The sequence below is a fragment of the Crotalus tigris genome, unplaced genomic scaffold (genome assembly GCF_016545835.1).
Source record: "Crotalus tigris isolate CLP2741 ecotype Arizona unplaced genomic scaffold, ASM1654583v1 scf7180000017663.5292952, whole genome shotgun sequence".
Taxonomy (NCBI): domain Eukaryota; kingdom Metazoa; phylum Chordata; class Lepidosauria; order Squamata; family Viperidae; genus Crotalus; species Crotalus tigris.
Genome location: NW_024096550.1, coordinates 96,041 through 117,844, shown reverse-complemented (window position 1 = coordinate 117,844; position 21,804 = coordinate 96,041). Strand labels below are relative to the sequence as shown.

General features: G+C 43.0%; 2 protein-coding genes across 6 annotated transcripts; one reads left to right on the top strand and one right to left on the bottom strand.

Moving 5' to 3' along the window:
• Positions 1-415: 415 nt before the first annotated feature.
• On the bottom strand, positions 416-10,822 carry ZBTB49 (zinc finger and BTB domain containing 49). 5 transcript variants are annotated; one of them, XM_039335848.1, is made up of 8 exons: positions 10,687-10,822; positions 8,837-9,009; positions 5,540-6,603; positions 4,603-4,649; positions 3,483-3,556; positions 3,127-3,209; positions 2,604-2,765; positions 416-1,130 (listed from the first exon to the last, which is right to left on the bottom strand). In XM_039335848.1, exons 2-8 carry the CDS (start codon positions 8,986-8,988, stop codon positions 484-486), a joined length of 2,229 nt encoding a protein of 742 aa, XP_039191782.1. In that variant the 5' UTR covers positions 8,989-9,009; positions 10,687-10,822; the 3' UTR covers positions 416-483. The 5 variants fall into 5 exon arrangements, 4 of the variants coding, with proteins under 4 accessions (XP_039191782.1, XP_039191784.1, XP_039191783.1 ...); XM_039335850.1 differs by lacking the exon at positions 10,687-10,822 and adding an exon at positions 10,378-10,621; XM_039335849.1 differs by lacking the exon at positions 10,687-10,822 and adding an exon at positions 10,283-10,620.
• Positions 10,823-10,824: 2 nt separating this feature from the next.
• On the top strand, positions 10,825-19,964 carry LYAR (Ly1 antibody reactive). Its single transcript, XM_039335852.1, has 9 exons — positions 10,825-10,956; positions 11,423-11,603; positions 13,113-13,227; positions 13,926-14,033; positions 14,644-14,727; positions 15,650-16,007; positions 16,528-16,590; positions 18,339-18,424; positions 19,666-19,964. The coding sequence occupies exons 2-9, from the start codon at positions 11,482-11,484 to the stop codon at positions 19,798-19,800; spliced, it is 1,071 nt and encodes a 356-aa protein (XP_039191786.1). The 5' UTR covers positions 10,825-10,956; positions 11,423-11,481; the 3' UTR covers positions 19,801-19,964.
• Positions 19,965-21,804: the final 1,840 nt, after the last annotated feature.

The window sequence follows — 21,804 nt, the reverse complement described above, 5'->3', positions numbered from 1 at the left end:
TCGGAGTAGCCGGACCCCTGCCCACCGGGATGGCCTCCCTCGACGGGCAGCCTGCTCAGCCAGGGCCTTACCTTGGGTCAGGTGCCGAGGGTGGGTGGGCCTCTGCCCTAAGGGCGGCCCGAGTCTCTTTGAAACGTTCACACTTCTTGATCAGGAGAGCCAAAGGGAGGGAGGCGACTGGGCTTCCACAGAACGGAGCACTCATTTTTTAATGGGACGCTTGATTATTAATAGCAACCCACAAGATCACCGGCTCTATTATTTCAGTATTGCTGGCTTGTCGTATTTTAAACCTCACTCAACTATGGAAATGGTGTTATGCAGATAAATTCAGACATGACTGAGGCAGCCTACAGGTGAATGGTGATTTTTAAAAAGAAATATTAACTCTCTAGGCAAAAATTCAATCAAGTACAACTTTGATACGGTTTTATTTACTTACAAATACACGTGCTGCTCCTCAGAAGACCCAAGCAGAGTTCCTCAGTGGTCCAGCTCGCTCTCGTTCTGCAAGGTCTTCAAGGCCAGGCCCCAGAGCGCCATGCTGGAGAAGGGGCCCTCGTTATTTTGGGGCTGGGCAGGAGCCTCGTGGGTGCCGGTGGGGTCCCCGTTCCAGCCGCTGCCCGGGGCACTTGCAGAGGAGCGAATGGGGGGCAGAGGGCCAGACTGCAGCAGTCCCTGCTCAGAAGGGGGATGACTTTGTTTAAAAGTACAAGACTGAGCAGGTCCTTCTTGAGATTTACAGAGTTTGGCAGGATCCAAACTCAGTTTCTGAGCGTCTTTTCCCTCCCCAGGCCTTGCCCTGCCAAATGGTGCTCCGGGAGATCCAAACTCTTTTGGCGAATGTCCCCTCGAGTGGGGTGGACATTTCTCTGATACTGACAGGAAGATTTCCTGGGTAAAGAAACCTGAACTTTGCGACTTCTCAAGATCAGGAGTGTCCATTCCGTGAGAAAACTTGTCTACAATAGCAGAACTTTCACGGTTAGCTTTACAGTGGTTTTTTTTGTGTCGACGTAAGACAGCAGAACGGCTGAAACTTTTATTGCAGGTCTCACAATGATAAGGCTTTTCCCCGGTATGTGTTCTGATATGTCTTCGCAAATCTCCAGATCCTGTGAAGCATTTCCCTGTAAAATAAGATATTTATTGTTCTTTCAGCAAAGGTCAATGTTTTAATTCTAAAATTACTACGTTTTCATTCGTGCGGTTGGTTGTTCCGTGCACCTATGCATCAAAAACAGACTTGTTCTCTACAGCCCCAGTGAGCAGATCAGATCCAGTAGGTTAAAACTGCAAGGAAGGCTACACATCAGGAGGGGCCGCCCGACTGTGCAGGCTCTCAGCCAGCGGAAGAGGCTGCTGTGCCCAGTGGAGGGTTCTCCTTGGCGAGAGTCCTTTGAAAAGAGGCTGGGAGGTTCTCTGCTCCTTCGCGACTGGGCTTTAACCAGGCAACATTTAAGAGTCCTTCCAACCACAACTTCTACCATAACTTCCCTCATTTTGAGCCAGGGGGTCCCATGCTGGGAAAGCAAACTCTCGTAGATAAGGACACGAGGACATTGCAGTGAAATCTGCAAAAAAGTGTTACATTGGAGACATTTCAAAGGATTTTTGAAGAAATGGGAAAGAAGCTTGAAGACACAATGGCAGCAACAACATCTGCTACTGCAAAAGTGTTATTTAACAGTTTTTAAAGAAAGGAAAGTTGCAAAGGAAAAGAATTTGGAAGCATTTATAAGCTGACAGGATAAAGAAGTAAAACAAACCTTAGTTTATGCAGAAATACTGGAAAATAAAATAGTAGTCAGATACGAAAGGTAAACTGGAAATGCAGACAGTAAGAACGACTCATTTGGATTTATAAAAGGGGGCTATAAAGCCACGAGGAAATGGGAGAAAGAAAATTGGGTGGAAATTAAATCCTACAAAAGCATCTTACTGGGGCAAAGATTAAGAAGATTAAGAGCAAAAGAAAGGAACATAAAGTGGATCTGTTGAATCACGGTTAAAACCAGAAATACTTTTACAAAGTTCTGGCAACCCATCATAGATTGTTTGCTGACACTCGACAGAAACATTAATGCATTTTGGATTTACGGATGGGTAGAAGAGATTCGGGAAAAGTAATAGCCAAGAGGTCTGAAAAATACCTACTCAGTTTGCTTATATTTGTAAAAGAAGACAGAAAGTCACTTCTGGAGATATTTTCTTTTCCCCCTACTTTTTCTTTCTCTTTGATTTCAGTTTTTCTGTTTTTGCTTCTACTTTCACTTTTACTATCATTAAAATCTTTAATACTATTTTTTAAAAGGATAAATGTTGTAATTTTATTGAATCTTAACGAATGCCTATAGTTTCCAGCTGAGACAGGAGACGTAATTCTTGAAGTCTATATTATGAGTATAACATATTGCCTGTTAATTCTTCTTTTGATGAGGAGGGGAAATAGTTTGATATTATTGCTTGAGTGATCAGTACCATGTCTGCCAAGTACAGAATTTTCACTATCTTCATATGTGTTCCAAAGGTACAACAGAACAATGAAAAGGTTAGCATTTTTAGTGGAACTTTCCAAACCACCAGAAAACCTTCTGACTTACCACAAACTGAACAGTTATATGGCTTTTCTCCTGTGTGTCTGATCCTGTGTTTTACTAATTTTCGTGGTAAGTTAAATGACTTTCCACACTCGTCACATGTGAATACTTTTTCTGCTGCATGGTTCTTCTTGTGTTCCTTTAAATTACTAAAATTACTAAATCCTAAATTAAGAGAGTTTGAATCAGAATGATCACTCACAGGGTGAAATACATTACAATTAAAAATCCTTCCCCCGGGCCACCCCAGACCACAGAGCCCAGGCCAAACATGGGGGGGGGGAACCTGAGCTTGCGAGGGTGAAACCTCTCCTCCCATTGACTCCTGGCCTACAAGGGGAGAGTCGGAGGGGGCTGGTGCACAACCGGTGGATTTGGGCCGCTGCTCATTCTGGCCACGGCCACCTGGCTGCTTTCAGGACCCCAGCAGGACGGTGCCGGCACCCGAGCGAGGCCTAGCGGGGAAGAGGCATATGCCAGAATGACAGCTTGGCTTACTCATCCAGGGAGGTTTAAGCAGACCTACCTCGACCACAAGTGTCACACAGGTGCGGTTTTTCTCCAGAGTGAATAATAATGTGGCGCTGGACGTCTCCAGAGGCAGCAAACCTGTAACACCGTTGTGAGAGCCACTGTGAATGTCCCAATAAGTACTTTCTGCACCCTCCTCCCTCGAATGCATCCTGTCCCTGGCAGGCAGACCTGCCTTCTCAATCTAGCTGGAAGAAATTTAAGAGACCCAGAACTTCCCCATCCAGGTATGTTAGCCAATGGATCTTCTGGGATGTGTTACCTTAGTGGACAGTGAAGAGTAAATCTCTACATATATGATTAATAGATATAAATGCATATAATATGTATGAATTTCACAGACATACAAACCTCTTCCCGCAGATTTCACAAATGAATGGTTTCTCACCAGAATGGCGACGCAGGTGAGTCTGAAGATTGCCAGCCTACGAAGATAAGGAAACGTTTTTAACCAGAGAAGTTTACAGTTGGAAATGAAGACCTTCAAATAGTTCCTTAGGTTAATCCTGATACTTGAAAAATAAAAGCAACCCCCTCCCCCCCATGTACCGTTGTGTCGTATCTGAAAAAGGGGGAGGGGCCTCCTTTAAGCACAAGCAGCAGAGCATTCCCTTTACCAGACCTGGGATTGCAAAGACTTTGCTCCCCAACAGCAGATGGGCTAAACACAAAGCACCTTCCCACCCACCCCACCCCCACCAAGGCAGGTATTTCCGAATGGAGGGAAGGGGGTACGAAGGGGTCTCCTCTCCTGGAACCAGCCTCAACTGGGAGAGGGCGATTGCAGCTGTGCAGAAGGAGCTGCCACAAAACGTTCCCGAGTCTGCTGTGCTGTCATCATCCTTTCACTGGGCGCGGAGGACCCCAGAGCAAGAGGGCGGCACTGTGATGGCATCGGGGCTCAAAGCTTGGCATCCTTTCTGCTCAAGGCAGAAGAGACTTTAAGACATTTATGCTTAGCTCTCCCTTCCCCGAAGCCAAAGGTGTGTGTGAGGCCGCTCTCGCTATCCAGCTGCCTTCCTTGCAGACGTTTAATGAAAAATACCATCCAGTGCGATCATTTATTGCACGAGGACGGACAATGTAAAGTTTCCAGTTAGAAATTTGGAAACAAAATCAATGACAGGACAAATGCTTAGGGATTAGGAATTCATTCTCTCAAACTAGAATCCAGAACTTTTTTCATATCTGAAAATGGTACATGATCATAATTTCTGAAGCTAACTTTAGGAAAGATAGGATTCCTTAGCAACACCAATCATGGGGAACAGAAACCATGTTTGTTTGTTTTTTTTTCTGGTGAAACACATTTCTTAAAATTGTTTATCTTATTTTATGATTCTTGTAGAATTGCCAGAAAATCATACTGTGTACAATCTATTGCCTGATCAATAGAAAGGGACTAGGTAGCATCTAAACAAAAATAAACTTAAATACAAAATAATATTATACAAAATATTAAAACTCCTACCTGTGAGAAACATTTTCCACAAATGTTACATTCAAAAGGCTTTTCACCTAAAAGAAGAAGCAATGATATTCGCACTTCTGACAACTAAGTAACATTGAATGTATATAAAAAGGCAAAATGGCCACTTGCCTTTAAGTCAACATAGAAATAGCCAAGATGCCGTTTATATTCAAGATATTTTATATTCACAATTCCCCTTAATATACAGATTAATTTTATTTTGTATTAATAAGGCTTAATGCAAAATTAGCTTAATTGTACACTATTCTATGTTTGCCCAGGAGCAGGTCACACATAGCTTAACAGAGCTTGACCATTGCCATTTTGAAATTCTTCACCATAAAGCTGGGATTTGGAACTTAGTGGCGGAGGCCTCAAAGAAAATTCTGGTCATTGGAGTGAACAGATTCTATAAGCACCTTAACATCCCTATGATGCAATAAGATCATAATGTCTTTTTTTTTTACAAACCATTTCCTTTTCCCTTCGGAATGGCTGTAAATGGTAGTATATGAAATATGTATCAACTATGGCAGAGCGGAGTAACTTTTTTATGCAAAAAGTTCTATCAGGGAAACCAGGCAATAACTTTTTTAGAAGTGCTATGACTGGCCCTTATCAGAAAAACGATTTGCATACCTTTACTGGAGAAAACACACACACACACACACACACACACACACACACACACACACACACACCTTTACTGGAAAACACACACACACACACACACGCACACACACACTCCTCGAATGTTTAAGCACCTTCCCAGGGATGGAGGCCATTTGAGGAGGGCCATGAGACCCGATTACCGCAGGAGGAGGACCTGGGAGACCACGGCGGCACCAGAGCCTTTTCAGCTGCTAAGGCCACATCCAGCTGGCTCCCCCTGCGGTCGGTCACTCGATAGCCGGCCTGCCATGTTAACCGACTGTACCTGTATGAGACCTTACGTGGAGCTCCAGGTTGCTCGGATGTTTAAAATCCTTTCCACACAACGCGCAAGGATACTGCCTCTCTGGAGGGAAAATCTTGCATGGGCTCCCTGGCCCAGACAGCTCCCGGGACGGTTCCAACTCTACACATTCGGAATTCACTAGCCCACTGGGACGTTTCCCTTCAGGAACTACAAACATGGTCGTCCTTTTTGTGCTGCTCTGACTGCCTAATTCAGTTCCTTTTGCAATGGCTCTGTCAGGATCATGTACTGAAGACTGCTCAGGAGACCGTAACAGATTCAGTTTTTGAAGGTGGATAGCTTTCTTAAGCCTCAACTGTTTGGCTGGCTGTAGGGACGTGCCCTCCGTGTCTTGGTCCTCGGGACAGTCATGTAAGGACCGAGTGAGAAAGGCTGGTGGCAGGGGGGGATCAGACGACTCCAAAGTACATTGGCTGACGTTGCACAAAGTAGCATCCTGAGCCGTGTCTTGGGCTGGAGATATTACAAAATCAGGGGGCAGTTCTAGTAACCCCTTGTTGCTGGGACAAATAGTTTGTTTGCAGAACTGCTTGCTATAAAAGTTTCGGAGCTTATAATGGCCATTTGGCAGTTTAAAGGACAGATCCACCCCAACATGGTCCACGGAGTCTTGTTTTGGTTTGGCTCTCTCAGCTGATGAGCTGTGAGGCACACAAGGCTGTGGCCCAGCTTGCTGGTCATCCAAGACTTTACAAGCAGCAGTTGAACAAACACGGAGCACATCATAATGTCCACAGTGGGTATCAACAACCAAAGTATTTTGCAAAGAAAATGTATCATTGCCAGTCAGATTGGCTGGCTGCTCTATGGATCGGGAGGTTTTTAAAAAGGAGTGACACAGATTCAAAATATTCTGCACCTGCAAGCACTGTGCAATATCCAGCAAGTTCTGTATATTATCCTGGTTGAGGTCAAGATGTGCAGTGTACATATAATCCAAGATCTGGCCTATGCCACCCACGTTCTTAATGTCCAAATGAAAAACATCATTCTTCTGGCTTGGAGAATTTTGAAACAGGGTCCTAGGAAAGAAAAGCAGAATTACAAACAAGGGGTACATCTGCTTATCCTCAAATCCCCTTTATAGACATTAACATTACCTTGCATCCCATGACATTGGCCCATCCCACCCAGTCGGGCAGGGAAGGTATGTTGGAGACCTTGTTAATTAAAGAGCTTCGACTAGCAGAGTCCAGGAAGAGAGCCTTTTCTGCCGTTTCTCCCCCCCCCCCAAAAAAGTGGAATATTTCCCCCGAGGCGAGGCAGGCCCCCACCCTCCTGGCCTTCCAAAAAGGATCAAAACTTGGCTCTTTGGCCTTGCATGGAGAGCCCAGAGGAGCATGCAGCGCAGGGCCTGGTTAGTCCTTGAAAACCTCCCTTTGCCTTTTAACTCATTTTCACAACATTTAATCCTCCTTACCGCCTTCCTTCTAAACTATTTTTCTATTTTTTAAACTTTTATATATACTTTTTAAAATTTTATTGTACACTGCCCAAAGTCCCTCTCTGAGGAGACTGGTGGCTCAAAAACGTGAAAAATACTTAAGTAAACATAAAAGTGCACATATTCATCAATGTTTTAAAAATCTTGCTCACAGCATTTGGTTAGATAATAATTGCACAACAATATTACTGAAAGCAGCAATTCTTTTTATAGCAAACATACATACTGGAATTTGCAATTTCAGTCTCTGACACAATTTCAGTCTCTGATATTAACCGGAAAAAAAAAACATTTAAAGGTCATCTTTTAATCTTTCTATATAATTTCCGTTTTCAGAGAGCACAAAGGATGGCAGAATATCCTCAATTGAATTTGTAGTATTGCTGGTGGTAGCAACAGACAGCTATGTTTGAAGTCACTGGATCTGAATGTAACTTAAGTATACGTAACTTTTGTTGTGAACAGGACTTTGTGGTTTGACATTTTGCATTTTAGTTCTACACTTGTGTATGACCACACATTAATAATGTATTTCCTCTTAAAGAATTTATAGAACTAGAATGAGTGCACACTGCTAGTAAAAGAGTTTGTAACCAACTTAGACCATTAGTTAGAGCAAATCATAGTCGATACCACTAGATCTCAGAAAAAAGCTTAACGCGTACAGGGATTGGGGCTTTAGATTCCGTTCCTTATTCAGTGCAAGCATTTCTGGAAAACTTTCTCATTATATACACTGTCTTGAGTTCTATGAAATAGAGTGGATATAATAAGAAATGTATTTACTTATTTATTCATTTAAGGAATGCCTATGGTACAGTGATCCTAGACAACAACCATTAAAAAGAGCAATATAAAAACATACGACACCCATCCCATCAGGTGCTGGACCAGCCATACAGACCCCTCCCTGACTCTTAGCACAATGCTTGGGAGAAGAGTTTTTGGAAGGCTAAAAGAGTTACCCCCCCCCCAATGTCAGTATAACGGAGGGCTATACTGCATAGAGCCAGGGCATCTGCACGCCCAGAAGGCATGCCTCCAAGGTCCCATCAGATTATGTGTGAGGGAAGGGACCTGGGGCAGGTTGACCCTGTTCTGATCCAGTGGGAATGGCCGATGCTCTTTGGGAAAGGCAGTCAGTCAGCCCCTTGCACCGTCATGACACCTCTGGGGACCCTCGTGGACCCTCCCGCCCAGCCCCTGCAGTCCCTCTCATGGACCCTCCTGGATATTCCCTGATGTATGTAGCACCTCTCGTGCATCCTTGCTGACACCTGCGGCACCTCTTACATACCCCAGTGGACCCTCCCCCCACTGCTCCCCCCTTCTCTCTCTCTCTCACTCTCTCTCTCAGATCACAGGACTGTGGGCCACCTTAGAAAGCTGGACCACTGCTCTAGAAGAATAGAGAAAGAAAACCTTTCCCAAAATGTTAACAGGTAAACTACATGGATGCGTCTACATGACATCGAGCAAGACTTTGCACTGCTCATAGTATTTTTATGCAATGTAATTATATCTTTTTTAACATGTATTGTATATGAAATTAGATTCCTTAATTTTAAAACAGAAAAACACATTTATAAATAATCAAAGCTTTTATTTTATTTTTGCAGTTGGTAACAGTTTTTAGGAGCAACATCACACCATGTTTTCCTTATTTCATTTTGCTTTCTGCACACTGTTCAGAATCCTGGCGATTGGGGAAGTCTGTAAGAATTGTAAATATATAACTCTTGTTAACTTAATGGCACTTCTGCCTCCCATGCCCTACTTAATATTCATTAAAATAGTTTTTACTAACATACCTAAAATATTGGCTGAAAGCAGCCAATACATTTTTATGTGCTTTGAAGGAGACACCTCTGACCACCAACATACAATCACAGAGAAGACCTTGTATCCGCTGATCATGGAGCTGCTGAAGGAGGTGGCAACTGTGATTAGCAAAAGCATCCATGCTAGAATGTGTCTATGTTACCTAAAAGACAAAAAAAAAATATATATATATGTATGCAGTTATAAGCACGTGCTAAATTGTGTAGGCATATACACCAGAGCTGTTCTACGCAAAAGGATTAAATGTTATATTGTTTTAAAATGCAACCCAAATCACAGCAGACAGCCAGGTTTGCCAAAAGAGCCCCATTTCATTTTCTGACCAGGTAGCTTCCTTAACAAACTAAAGGCACACAGTAGACACGCTATATCTTGATTTTCCTAAAGCCTCTCATAATTAGAATACTATTTAAGGTAGTCCTCAGATTATGACCACTTGTTCAGGGACCAACGTTTTGATGGTGTCCAGTTTGCAATTATGAGGGTGCAGCAAGCTGCAGTCACATGATCGCAACTTCCCACGTTTTCTGCCAGCTCTTCATAAGCAAAGTCAATGGGGAAGCCACTAGGAATTCGGAAATGACTCCTATTGCTCCCTGCCTGCTTGCCTGCTACTGCTGTCTTCCCGCTGAAGGACCTGTGCAGCCCTGGGGTTACAACTGCAACACAGACTGCCGGGATCCCAATGCTAAGCGATGCAGTCACACGATGTTGTGCTTTATGACCGCATTGCTTAGCAACAGCAAGTCTGGTACCAATTGCCAAAGTAACCTGAAGACTATTTTTTATTGGCATTGGGATGCGTCCATGGGTGGCTTAAGTGAAACAGCCTGCAAATATGCAACTTAGCAGCAATGTAAGTGGAACGAACCCAGGCCATGAGCAGCAATCTAGGCAGGACATAGTGAACTGTAGGGGAGGAAGCAATTCCACAAAATGCCACAAAAATCCAAAGGTGGCACTTTGACAGGGTGAGCCAGGGCCAAGATGAAATATATCTGACGAGCTTATTGTGTCCCAAGCAGCCAAAGATGAGGCTGCAGACACTCTGCCAACTGAGACACAAGGAAGAAAGGGACGGCCCGACATCAAGAGAACTCTTGGGAAGAAGCTGAAGAAGGACGGATGAGATCCCGGCTCCTGGGGAGAAGGCCAGAGGCACCTCCCGCAGACGACCAGAGAGTGGGTGGGTGATGGGGCACCCAGAGCCGAGGGCGGGAAGTTAAAGAGCCACGGCCTCGGGACATCTTCCGAGAGGTGGTGGTCTTCAGGTGGTCCTCAGCTTACAACAGTTCATTTAGTGACTGTTCAGTTACAACATCACTGAAAAAAGTAGCATGGCCATTTTTCATACTTACAACCGTTGTAGCATCCCCCTGGTCATGTGATCAAAATGCGGAGGCTTGGCAACCGACCTGCATTTATGACGGTTGCAGTGTCCCCTTTTGCGACCTTCTGACAAGCAAAGCCCATGGGAAAGTCAGATTCACTTAACAATCATGTTACTAACTTCACAACGGCAGTGATCCACTTCACAAATGTGGCAAATGGGACAAAGTTCCCTTAACAACAGTCTTGCTTAGCAACAGAAATTTGGGGCTCCGTTGTAGCTCGAGGACCAGCTGTACATAATGGGCAAGATGAAGAAGTCTCAGCGTTTCCTTATTCTGGAAAAGGAAGGAAGGAAGGAGGACAGGAAGGAAGGAAGGAAGGAGGACAGGAAGGGAGGGAGGAAAGAAGGACAGGAAGAGAGGGAGGGAGGGAGGGAGCCAGCTCCCCTTACCGCCCCCCCAAAATCCCCCCAGAAAGAGCGACTCACGGCCAGGCGGGCGGAATCCCGGGCGGGGGAGGGGGGGACGGAGGAGGAAGAGACGAGCCGCGCGCCCCCGCCATTTGGACGCTTCCAAACGGGCACCCCCCCCCCCGCCGCGGCAAGACGTCGGCCACTCCCGGCCGGAAGTCGCCACCATAGAGAGGAGGCGGGACTCTACCTGCGCGCGGGTTCCCTTCCGCTCGGGCCGCTTCCGTCCGGGGCTGAGCCGGTCTGATCGCCCGTGGGAGGACGCGGCGGTCTCCCCACCCGCGAGCGGTTCGTGCTCCGACTGGCGGGTTTCCCCCCTCCCCCACCCCCAGGGCGGCCTCTTCCCGGCTGAGGAGGGGGGGGCAGTCCTTCCCCTCCAGGGCTGGGGGGTCTCGCTGTGGCCGGGCGTTGGGGGGGGAGACTGAGGGATGGGGGCGGGGGAAATAAAAAGCGCCGGTTGCCTCGGAGACCGGCGGGGGGGCGCTCTTCTCCTCCTCCTTCCCCCCCCCCGCCCGGAACTCTTTTCTTTCCGCATCTCTTGGGAGGGGCGGGGGCAGCGTTGCTTCCCCCCCCCTTTGTGGTTGTCAAGAATGAGGAGACAATTGCTGGCAGCGGCTGTGGCGGTGTGACGTTCCCTGTGGGCCGTTCCGAATAGAGAGTAATTCTCTATCGTGTGGTGCTGGATCGTTTTCTTCTTGGAAGTAGAATTCAATGCAGCATCAGATTTTTAATTCTGTTTTCAATTTATTTCTAGGATTTGTGGAGGAGCAGTGAATCAGACTTGGGAGAGAGAGATACAATTAGTTTTCCAGAATGGTGTTTTTTACGTGTAACGCCTGCGGAGAAGCCCTGAAGAAGGGACAGGTGGAGAAGCATCTGAATATGTGCCGACACTGTCAGTGTCTGTCTTGCATGGATTGTGGGAAGGATTTCTGGTAGGTTGAAACCGGCAGAGGAAGCTTTTCGATGGGCTTCAGCCGTTGCAGCATCAGGCCAGCCTTTTCCGAGCGTGAAACTTAAGCAGGCTAGCTTGCTACCAGCAAGGACCTTGCTAGTGGGCTGCCTGGCAGCTCCAGAGCTGTGAGCTGTTCTGGGATGTCTGAAAAAAGGCCCCGGTGTTGTTACCCTGGAGTTCTCCGGCATCCAGGCTGACCTGAAGGACACAGTTGAAGTATTGGAACTGTGGCTTATCCCCCTTTCTAGCCAAATCAGAAGCAGCTAAACTAAACAGTAAACATACTATGTATCTCAGATTATAGGGGAAGAAATCTCTAGGAACATCTGGGGAAGTAATAGAAAGGTTAATAGAGCCCAATGTGGGCAACCTATGGAAAAGAGACAGGAAATAAGAGAGTTAATATAATGTCGCATTTTGAGAAAAGGTAAAATTGAAAAGGGGAGGGGGGAGAGATTTCTTAAGGTCAGCCTAGATAATTTATTATCTCTACTTGAGCACAATTTTGAGTTCAGCACATAGTCAGAGTTTATTTCTTCCAGTATTGCATTGTATAGTGCTGGATTTTAGCAAAAATGACTCCGAGGGGTTTACCACTGAAAAAAACAGTAATAACAGAAAAAACCCTGCAAATTCATCAGCAATTACAAAGCAGTAAGTGTAATGGTGACTTCTCAAAGGCCCTCTGGAAGCATTCTGCCTTCAGCCACTTCCCAACACCAATAATGAGGCTGCCAATCTAATCTTGAGGAGGAGAGCACTCGGTAAGGGAGGGGTTGCTGCAGAGAAACATTGCTTGCGAATCCCTGCCCTTTTCCTGCCCAGCATTTGGACGGCATTGAAAGAGGTTGGCAGGCGGTCCACCCTGGAGAAGTATTCCGTAAGGAGGAGGTCGTTCTCTAAAAGCCTCTATGCCACGGGTGTCAAACTCGCCATGTCACGTGACATGTCACGACATATCGCGACTCTCTTTGCATTGCCGGCAATGGGGTGGGCGCGGCTTCGGTATGATGAAATCAGCCCGCGGGCCTGCAGTTTGACACCCCTGCTCTATGCCAAGCAAGTTCTTTGCAAAGACCAGCCTTTTCCAACCTTTTCATCCTGGAGAAAATCTTGACACAATTTTTAGTCTCAAGGGACTCCAGAATAATAATAATAATAATAAAAATACTTGTACTTCACAATACAACTCATTTCTAACCTGCAAAATCCAAATTTTGCAATATTTACAGAGCAGACTCGCAGGCCAGCAGCTGAGTGGGGGCAGGCAAACTTTCCCAGCATTGCACTGCATAAGAAAAAACAATTATTATTCCCCCCCCCCCCAGTCATGCCCTCTTGTGGGGCAGTTGGGAAAAAAGCTAGCTTAGACCTACCAAAGTCTTTCAAGTTAATTATGCTGCTTTAATATATTTCAGCAAAATGTTTGGGAAGAGCTCTGCCAAATGCCTTCCTTTAGGGGTTATTTATATCTGCACTTATAATGCAGGGATGATGATTATAAACACCATGTGAAGTGCCTAAGTGAAGATCAGAAGTATGGAGGAAAGAATTATGAAGCCAAAGTCCCCAAAGGAGACGTCAAGCAGCAGGAGTGGATTCAGGTGAAGTAAACCAAGCACAGCAGAAATTGCATTTAATTTTTTAAAAAAACATTTTCATTATTTGTTATACCACACGCTTTCTATAATGGTGCCCAAGGCCCAGTAAAATGCAATAAAACTAATGTAATATAATGCTGTGTCTAGAGTTATAAATGTATTACATGAACCTCTTCGGCATTTTAACTATATTTAATCCTGTAGCAATTCACAGTATAAAATTAAATGCGACAATAGGAAACATAAAATGTTCTACTGATGTATTAACCAGTTGTCAACTCTGCAGTGAAGCCATCTTGCTCCTTTTCAGTTGCCACAGCAATGCTTGCTGTGGAATTCTGGGAGTTGAAGTCCACATGCCTTAAAATTGTCAAGGTTGAGAAACACTGGTCTAAACAATTCTCTGTCCCGTGGGAACCAAGGTCATTTCAGATTGAGGGGAGGGGGTTGAGCTTAATGTTAGAAAGCCTGCCAAGCTATTCTATTGGGAAATGTGGTCAATTGCATAGTTTCTGGGGTGGGAAGTTTAACTTTGTAATATTGTTACTTTTGGAAGGAATTTTAGTCTTGGTTTCATTTTTGACTGTGCTGATACTTTGTAGCCAATAAACATGCTCTTAGAGGAAAGCCTGGGGTTCTGCTTTAATTGGTCTCATCAGAACCATGAAAGCAGTCACATTAGTCTTGTTTTTCATTTGCAGAAGATTCATGAAATTATAAAGGAAAGTAACATTAATATCAAAGTTCGAGATATTTTACAACAGATGTATGCATATGACAATATTCCACGAAAAAAACGCAAATTTCAGGTATGTTAATGAGTTAAGTATTTATGCCCCAAACCTGACGTAGTATAGTGCAGATTTTGTTTATTACGGTTCCTTAAAGCAAAAGTAACTTCTTTTAAATAAATTCTCTTAAAGAATCTGCATAATTCAGGGTTTCTTAAATTATACTGTGGAAAACAAGACCCTTTTTTTAAAAAAAAAACTTATTTAGATCCATTTAATTACACATTTGTGCCTGCCAGTGGACCCGCTGCTCGAACCCTCCCTCGGGCATCATGGCCCCATCAGTGGACGTGTCTGGGGCTAAGGAGCGGAGACGCCACTGCGGGCCACCTCAGCAGAGTCAGAAGACATATAGTTCCACTTTGGCCACTGGTCACCAGCGCTGTACCCTTGAAGAGCTAAAGCCCACAGCAAAATTACAGCAACCTATTTGGAAAATTCTATACATTTGGTTGTTAACAGACTCTGGAAGAAGTAGTTAACAACAGGTAGTTAAGTAGTTAAGAACAGGTAGTTATGGCCTTATGCTGATTCATTAGTTCTGTCAGAAAACACATTTGTGTTCTGGTTAAATAGAGGGTTTTCTCTCTCTCTCTCCCCCTCCCCCCCCCCCGGTCTGCCCAAATAGAACTGGATGGCCAACAGCTTGAAAATCCACAATCCTACTCTACAGGATCAAGTATGGGATATTTTTTCAGAAGCAGTGAGAAAGGTAAGCAAACCAATTGCTGCTGCATTTGGAATAAATTGTGATACGCGCATGGGGGCAGTGCAGGAGGAAGCTTGGTTTGGGACGGGGCTGGGCTCAGGATGGGTCCTGGCCTACTGTCCAGTGGGAAGTAACAGGATTGCTTTTGTTAAGCCATGCGGTCACATGATGTGGTGTTTTACGACCAGATTGCTTAACTGTGAAAATTACTGTCATCAACTGAGGACTTGTATGTGTATTTGGAAAAATAGAAGGGTGGATTTCTTTAATATTAAAAAAGATTAAAAGAAATAAACTTGAAATTTGTGAAGCCAGATAAAAATTGTTCTATTTGGCCTTGAGAAATGTATTGAAAATCTCCTGATAAGAGAGACATTTTTTTCCCTCTAGCAAGCTTTTTGGTAAATGAAAAATATAGCTCCTGCCTCTCTAGCTTTCTTTATTCAGTTAGGGAAGGTTTTCATTTTCTTATTTTCTGAGCAAACCCAAAAATTCTGAGCAAACCCAAAAAATCTCAGAAATCTGAGCATAAATAGATTAAGAGAATATCTTCTGCTGTTCCCACACAGGAAATACTGCCATGTGAGTCATGCAGAACTCTGCTTTCCAATGTGTAGGTGGAAATATTCATCTTAATTTCGGCGAAACAGTTATTTCTGTCAAATGCTTTTGCTGCTTTGTTATCAATTTGATTTGAAATGCCCATTCCATGCTGGAATAGTATGTTTTATATTGTTACATTCATTGCTCCTGTGTTTGCATTTTATTCTTTTTTGTTATTTTTTTGTTTTGGAATATTTTTAGTTGTAAGAGACCTTCAACCATTGAAACAATAAAAGTGTAGTAGAAGTAATAAAAAGAAGAAATGTGCTAATACATACTGGACTTGTCATGGTGATATATAATCCCCTCATTTTTCCACCAGGAAACACTTGAAATCCAATCTGTAAAAAATGAAATTATGCCTGTGGTATCAGAAAACAATGTCAGGAAGACAGAGAAACCAAAAGAGGAAAAAAGTAAAAAGGAATTAAAAGAGAAGAAAAGTATCAGAAAGTTAAAAGCTCAGCAAGAAAACTTGGAATGTTTAAAAAGTGAAAAACCTAGGAGAGACATTCTTGAGGAAGGCAGCATAAAAATGCCCCAGAGTGACCATTTGGAGAAGGCAAAGCAGCAGGAAGCAGCCGGCTTGGCCAAAGTGCCCAGGAAGGGAAGAGGCCCAGAAGCAGAAGAAGCCGAGACACAGGCGCGTGTGAAGAAACGCAAGAACAGCTGCACAAAAGGTCATAATGTGTTCTTCACGTTCTTCCTAATTTTAAAAGCTCTTTTTAGAATCCTGCAGCAAGATTCATTTATCTTCCTCCATTAAACATTTGCCAGGGAAAGAAAATGAAATGGGCTTTTTAAAGGCAGGGACCAGAGCTAGAAGAAAATTCATGTGAGGAATCAAAGCTAGTGAAATTAACAGCCTGAGGAGTGCGCCCTTAATGTCACGTCACATTAAGGAACAGAAGATTTTTTTTTCCCCCTGTTGGAATTAAACCCAGCACTGAGGATATAGTGTAGCTCAGAGCTGAGAGGTTGTGACCTAAGTGTTCCCTGGGCTTGGCTTTTTTTTTCCCTTGCAAATGTTACATTTCAGAGACATTGCCACTTTGGGTGATGATGAGACATTTGTATAGAGAAAAGCAGGTACAGTGACCACCAAGATTGTAACATGATGATGGTGCTTCTCACCAAAAGGGGCCTTCTATCTTTTCTTAATTTCTTGATTTTTCTCTCCCTGCTCCCCTATAAATGCAGATGAGTCTCCCATTCCCACCAAAATAATGAACTGCTCTGAAGTGGAAGAAAACAAACATCAAGGTAACTTGGAAGTTTATCAAAACTGTGCAGTACAATAATAATGGAACATGTCAGTTGAATCTTATGGTCATTAGTATTATTTTCAAAAACAGAAAGTCCTGCCCTAAAAGGCTGGTCAGCAGCTGGAACCTGGATACAGAATTTAGTGTCCAAAATGGTCAGAGACGGCAATAGGAAGGCACAGTGTGTGAGGTTCCCTTTTGGGAGAGAGGTTTTGAGCCCAGGCTAGATTGAGGCCTTGGCTGCTTCTATCATTCTAGACGGAGCCAGGGGGGAGGGGGGATGCCCTTCGGTGGCCCCTCCTCCTCCAAACCCTCCTTTGTTGGTGCCGTTTTGAAGAGATATGGTGGATTGGATGATTTTTAATAAGATGAGACAAATTGTGAAAGCTAGATTTATTTTTCCAGTCTGGTACTTTTTATTAAATGGTATTAAAACTTACAAACTAGTTTTATATGTGGTAACTATTGCAAAGATTTTTACGTGTCCTATTGAAAATATTTACCGTTCCCTTTGGCAGATGAATGGCTAATTGAATTGGGGAAGTCCAAAATACATATTTCATAAGTAAATCTGTCATTAAAATGAAGTCAATGTGGAAGCCATTTTCGGATGATTATAATACTGTATGTGACTTTGCACAACATCCAAAATTTGGGGTTCTCTCAACGTGGAATCTTTAACTTTCAGTGATTGGATAAATGAGGATTGATCTTCAGTTATTCCAGTGGAAATTGCTATAATAATTCCCAATCTCCTATTTTCTGATTTATACAATGCTGATTATTAATGAGACTAGTTAATTTCTTATATTTTAAAATGATTTATATCTTTTTAAGTGGTGCCGTACTTTTTTTTAGTTATTCAAGGATAATGAAAATTGAACATTCTTATTTAATATTGTGATGCTTGTAAATTACCTGTGTATTTATTTTTTTGGGGGGGGGGAGGTTGCTTTTTTGTCCCCCTTTTTTGTGTTTTCTTTTTCAAAGACAATAGTGATGAACCATAGTAAAAAATGTAGATACTATATACTCTCCTGGGTTCTTGGAGACAACGTGATGCATAGGAAAGCCAAAACTAGTTAAAGAATTGATGGCTGTGATTTTACATAGTTGTATATATAGTAATTTACTCAGTGATGCCCCTGCAAGGATAGCATAAGTTTTGCATTGGAGGGGGGCGTTCTGCATAAGTAGACTTTATGAACATCCGCATTTGATGCTTCTCACCTCTTTGTAACATCCACATTACTTTAAAATAACTTACGATATTTTTCCCAGCAAGATGGTACTCCCCAAGGCTGCCTTGGCCAAATCAAAGCCTTAAACAGTGTCGCTCTTTCTTAATGTTTTAGGCACCGGACTAGAAACCAAGAAGCTCTGATTTCTAGTTCTGTCTTGGACACTAAAGCCAGCTAGGTAACCAAGTTCTCTCTCTTAGTCTTCAGAAGGAGGCAGTGACAAACCACTTCTTAAAAAGTGATTTGCAAAGAAAATTAGAACACTCTAGACAGTTTTAGGAGTCACCACTGACTCGAAGGCATACAACAGACAGATAAATGTATAAATGAAGTACAATTTCCAGTGGCAATATTCTAACAATCCCAGGTTTATGTTATTGCAGAAACTTATTTATAAGAAATACTTAATGTTATGTTTGAGTGATGCTGGTTTTTTTTTTTTTTTTTACTAATTTAAGACAAAATGTAAGGAGATCATTTAAAGTTTTTTTTATCAATTCTGTAGGTAAATTCAACTGGAAAGGAACAATAAGAGCTGTTTTGAAGCAAGCACCAGACAGTGAACTATCCATTAAGAAACTAAGGAAAAAGGTGTGTTGCATCACTGTGAAACAATGTAAAATTGAAGAGAGAGCACTATTGAATTAAAGGAAAAGTGCTTTAAACTAAGTACAGTGGGCTGCTAAATTGGTGTACTTCTAGCATGCTATGAGGTTGGGTTGCATTTCAGCAGTTTTACTAGCTGACACCTTTTAAAACTAACTCGTGTGGTAAATACACTGTTTGTAATCATTCATTTCATGGAATTGAAAATCAAGTTCCAGCGGCTAGCAAGCCACATTTTAACTCGGTCTCTGGTTTTGTAGTATTTGTGCTCTATGCTTTATTACTTTATTACTCAAAAAATGGCTTTGACTTCATCTATGAAAATTAAATTAGATCTGAAACCACAGCTCTTGAACACATGATAGCACTTCTGTTCATTCATGGAAAAGACTCTAAGGCAGGGTTACGATCATCGTCCAATATATGAGCAAAAAGCCCAGTGTTATACCAGTTTAAATAAAATTGCCATGTGTAGATCTATGGTTAACTCCTTAAAATTTAAATCCAGTGGAAGTCAGTGGCTCTTGCATGCAGTTCAGTATCCTTAGAAGGGCAGCTTTTTAATTGTATTGTACATTTCTGGGACTTCATGTGAGGGAAAATAACTGCATTTACTACCATAATACTGTTCTCTGTAACTTGGACATCATATATATTTTAACAAGTTTTAATAAAAGTGAGAGAATTAAATGCTATCAGAAGTGTTAAAGGAAGGCGTCTATTGTAGCTTGGCTTTAACAGATCTAGATATGGGGCAAGTGCAGATATTGTCTTCTCAGACTGCTTAGAATTGGTTGGTTTTTGGCTTTTCCAAGTCCCAGTGTGTTGTTTCTAACTCTAGCATGCGAGCTGCCTAGAATTACTGCAGTGATTGAAGCAGCAGAGTTGAGAGCCATTAACAGTAAAGTGCTATTGAGCCCCAGGCATAGTGGAAAACTACTATTTCCATTGATTTCCTAAAAGCTATAAATAGTTTGGATTTAGTCTAGCAGCCTGGTTAAACTTGTAAGCACTGGGGAAAAATATTAACAGGTCCCACCTTGTAAGGCTGTAGGTAAAAATTATTCTCAGTGGTTAAGCAAAAAGAAAAGTGTACATCTGCACATATGACGAGCTTCTCCTCCCAGTTTGCCAAAGGAAAATGTGAGAAAATCTAGAAAGTTGACTGAACTGAAAACAGAACCAAACCTTTGAGTGTTAACGCCTGTTTTCTTTTTCTGTTGTAGGTTATAGCTCAGTATTACTCCACTGCTGGTGACCGTCATAAATCTGAGGAGGAAACACTAGCCCTGTTTAATAAGAAAGTCAGCAGCAATCCTAAATTTAGAGTTTTAAAAGAAAAGGTTAAACTTCTAAAATGATTTTTAGTGGTCAGATGATCTGATTTTGTACATTGTCAGTTTTGTTAACAAATATAAAACTATTTGTTATATGGAAACAAAATATAGCTGCATTTGATTATAAATTAATTTTCTTTTGTATAACATGAAAATTAAAATTAAAAACATTTTGTAAAAGACAAAAACTCCATTGAAATATTTCTATTGTTACTATTAGAGAGCTACATTTTCTATTTGATTTGCTTTGCAGCCTCAGTGAATGTTTGCTCTCTAAACTTTCAAGGGCATAGCAGAATACTTTGAATCGATAAATATGTAAGCGCCCCTGAAACCAGTAGAAGTCTCCCTCCAGGGCCGGAACGACCTTCCCGGCACAGCTGACTTCCTATTCGCTCACCTCGGAAGTTCCCAACTTCCTCTCGGAATGACCTTCCCGCCATGGGAAACGTCCTGTCCACTCTCTGTGGCCGTCCTCCACTTCCTTCTCCGAGTGCGTCTTGCAGCATGGTGCCCTGCTTTTTCCTGTCCTCTTTTCTTATCTACGCAGGCAGAGTGCACCTTTGGAGGTTGGCCCGCGGGGTAGTACGGCCTGAGTGGCATGGCGGCAAGAAGGAGAAAAAGAAGCCCGTCAGTGCTGCAGGTGAGCCAGCCCAGCCCCGCATTTCCAGGCTCCCACAGACGACTGAGGAGGAACCATGGTGGAAATAGCCCCTGAAGTCTGTGGTAGAGACAAAGGTGCCGTTCTTCTTCATTAACCAGTTGGCAGGAGATTCCCCCACCTGCCTCCTCCCCTGTTCATCCTGACCCCTCTTTTGGTTGTCGCCCATAACGGCTGTCCACTTGTTCCTGGCCTTTCACTGCATCTGTAAGGGAGCGACTGAGAACCGGTAGGGATGATGGGCCACCAGACGATGGGAGACCCTATCTCCTTGGATTCTTTCCATTTGAACTTTAAAAAAAACCATGAAGGGCCAAATGAGGAATGTTGAGATAAAGTTTGTTTATTTCAATACACACTTCAGGTAGTCTAGTTACAGCAGAGATCAGAATATGCACAGTAAGTGATCCCATTTGTAAGTTGAGGCTTCAGATGAGCAGAATAGTATTTTACCATCATAGGATTTCCATCCACCTCTGAGGTACAGCATCTTTGTTTCCCACACTAAACAGTAACACATTCCTCCCGCTGCTCTATATCTGTCTTCTGCTTCAAGTTCGTTCTTCCATCTTTCTGCTTCTTTCTCTTTTGTATCCATCTTCTTTTGCTTTGGCTTTTTCTGCTTCTATCTTTCTGCTTCTGGTCCCGCTTCTGATTCTATCTGTCGTCTTCTGCTTCCATCTTCCGCTTCTTTTGCTTTTATCGTTCTTTTCTATCTTTTGCTTCACTTTTTTGTTTGGTTGCATGTTGGCAGTCACTTCTAGGGGAGAAAACCCAATTTTAACCAACCTTAACGTAAACCCAAAGGAAGTTCAATAAAAGGTATAATATCCCTGCTCGTAAGGTTTCTCATCTTTAGATCAGGGTCGGGACAAGGCCCGGGCAAGGGGTCTTCAAATTTAGCCAATACGAAATTATAATTACAGCCCGATACAAAACTTGGGGAACCAAAGAGATTCTAACAGGCACATAAGACATCCACACAATTTCCGCCAGAGTTTCAACAGCCACAATGTGGCAGAAAAGCTTTTCAGAATATTCCAGAGCAGTTTGCCCATTCCCGGTGAGTTTTCAGACTTAATATACGGTCGCAATCGATTTGTGAAAGAATGCTGGATGTTGTTTTTAACGCAAGCTTTGCGTCCCAGCTCTTCTCCAAGCCACCCAACACGTCCTCCTTTGCTGGAGATATAGGAGGGGAGGCCACCTTTTTCGATAAGCGGTCCTAGAGCGTAAGAGTCCTGCCGTCAAAGAAGGAGCAGTAGGCACAAAAGGAAATTAAACCTTTTAATGTGATTTTAAGATTATTCTGCATCTACGGAAACTCACATTAACTCGGTTTAAGACTTTTGAAGCAGGATTCCTTC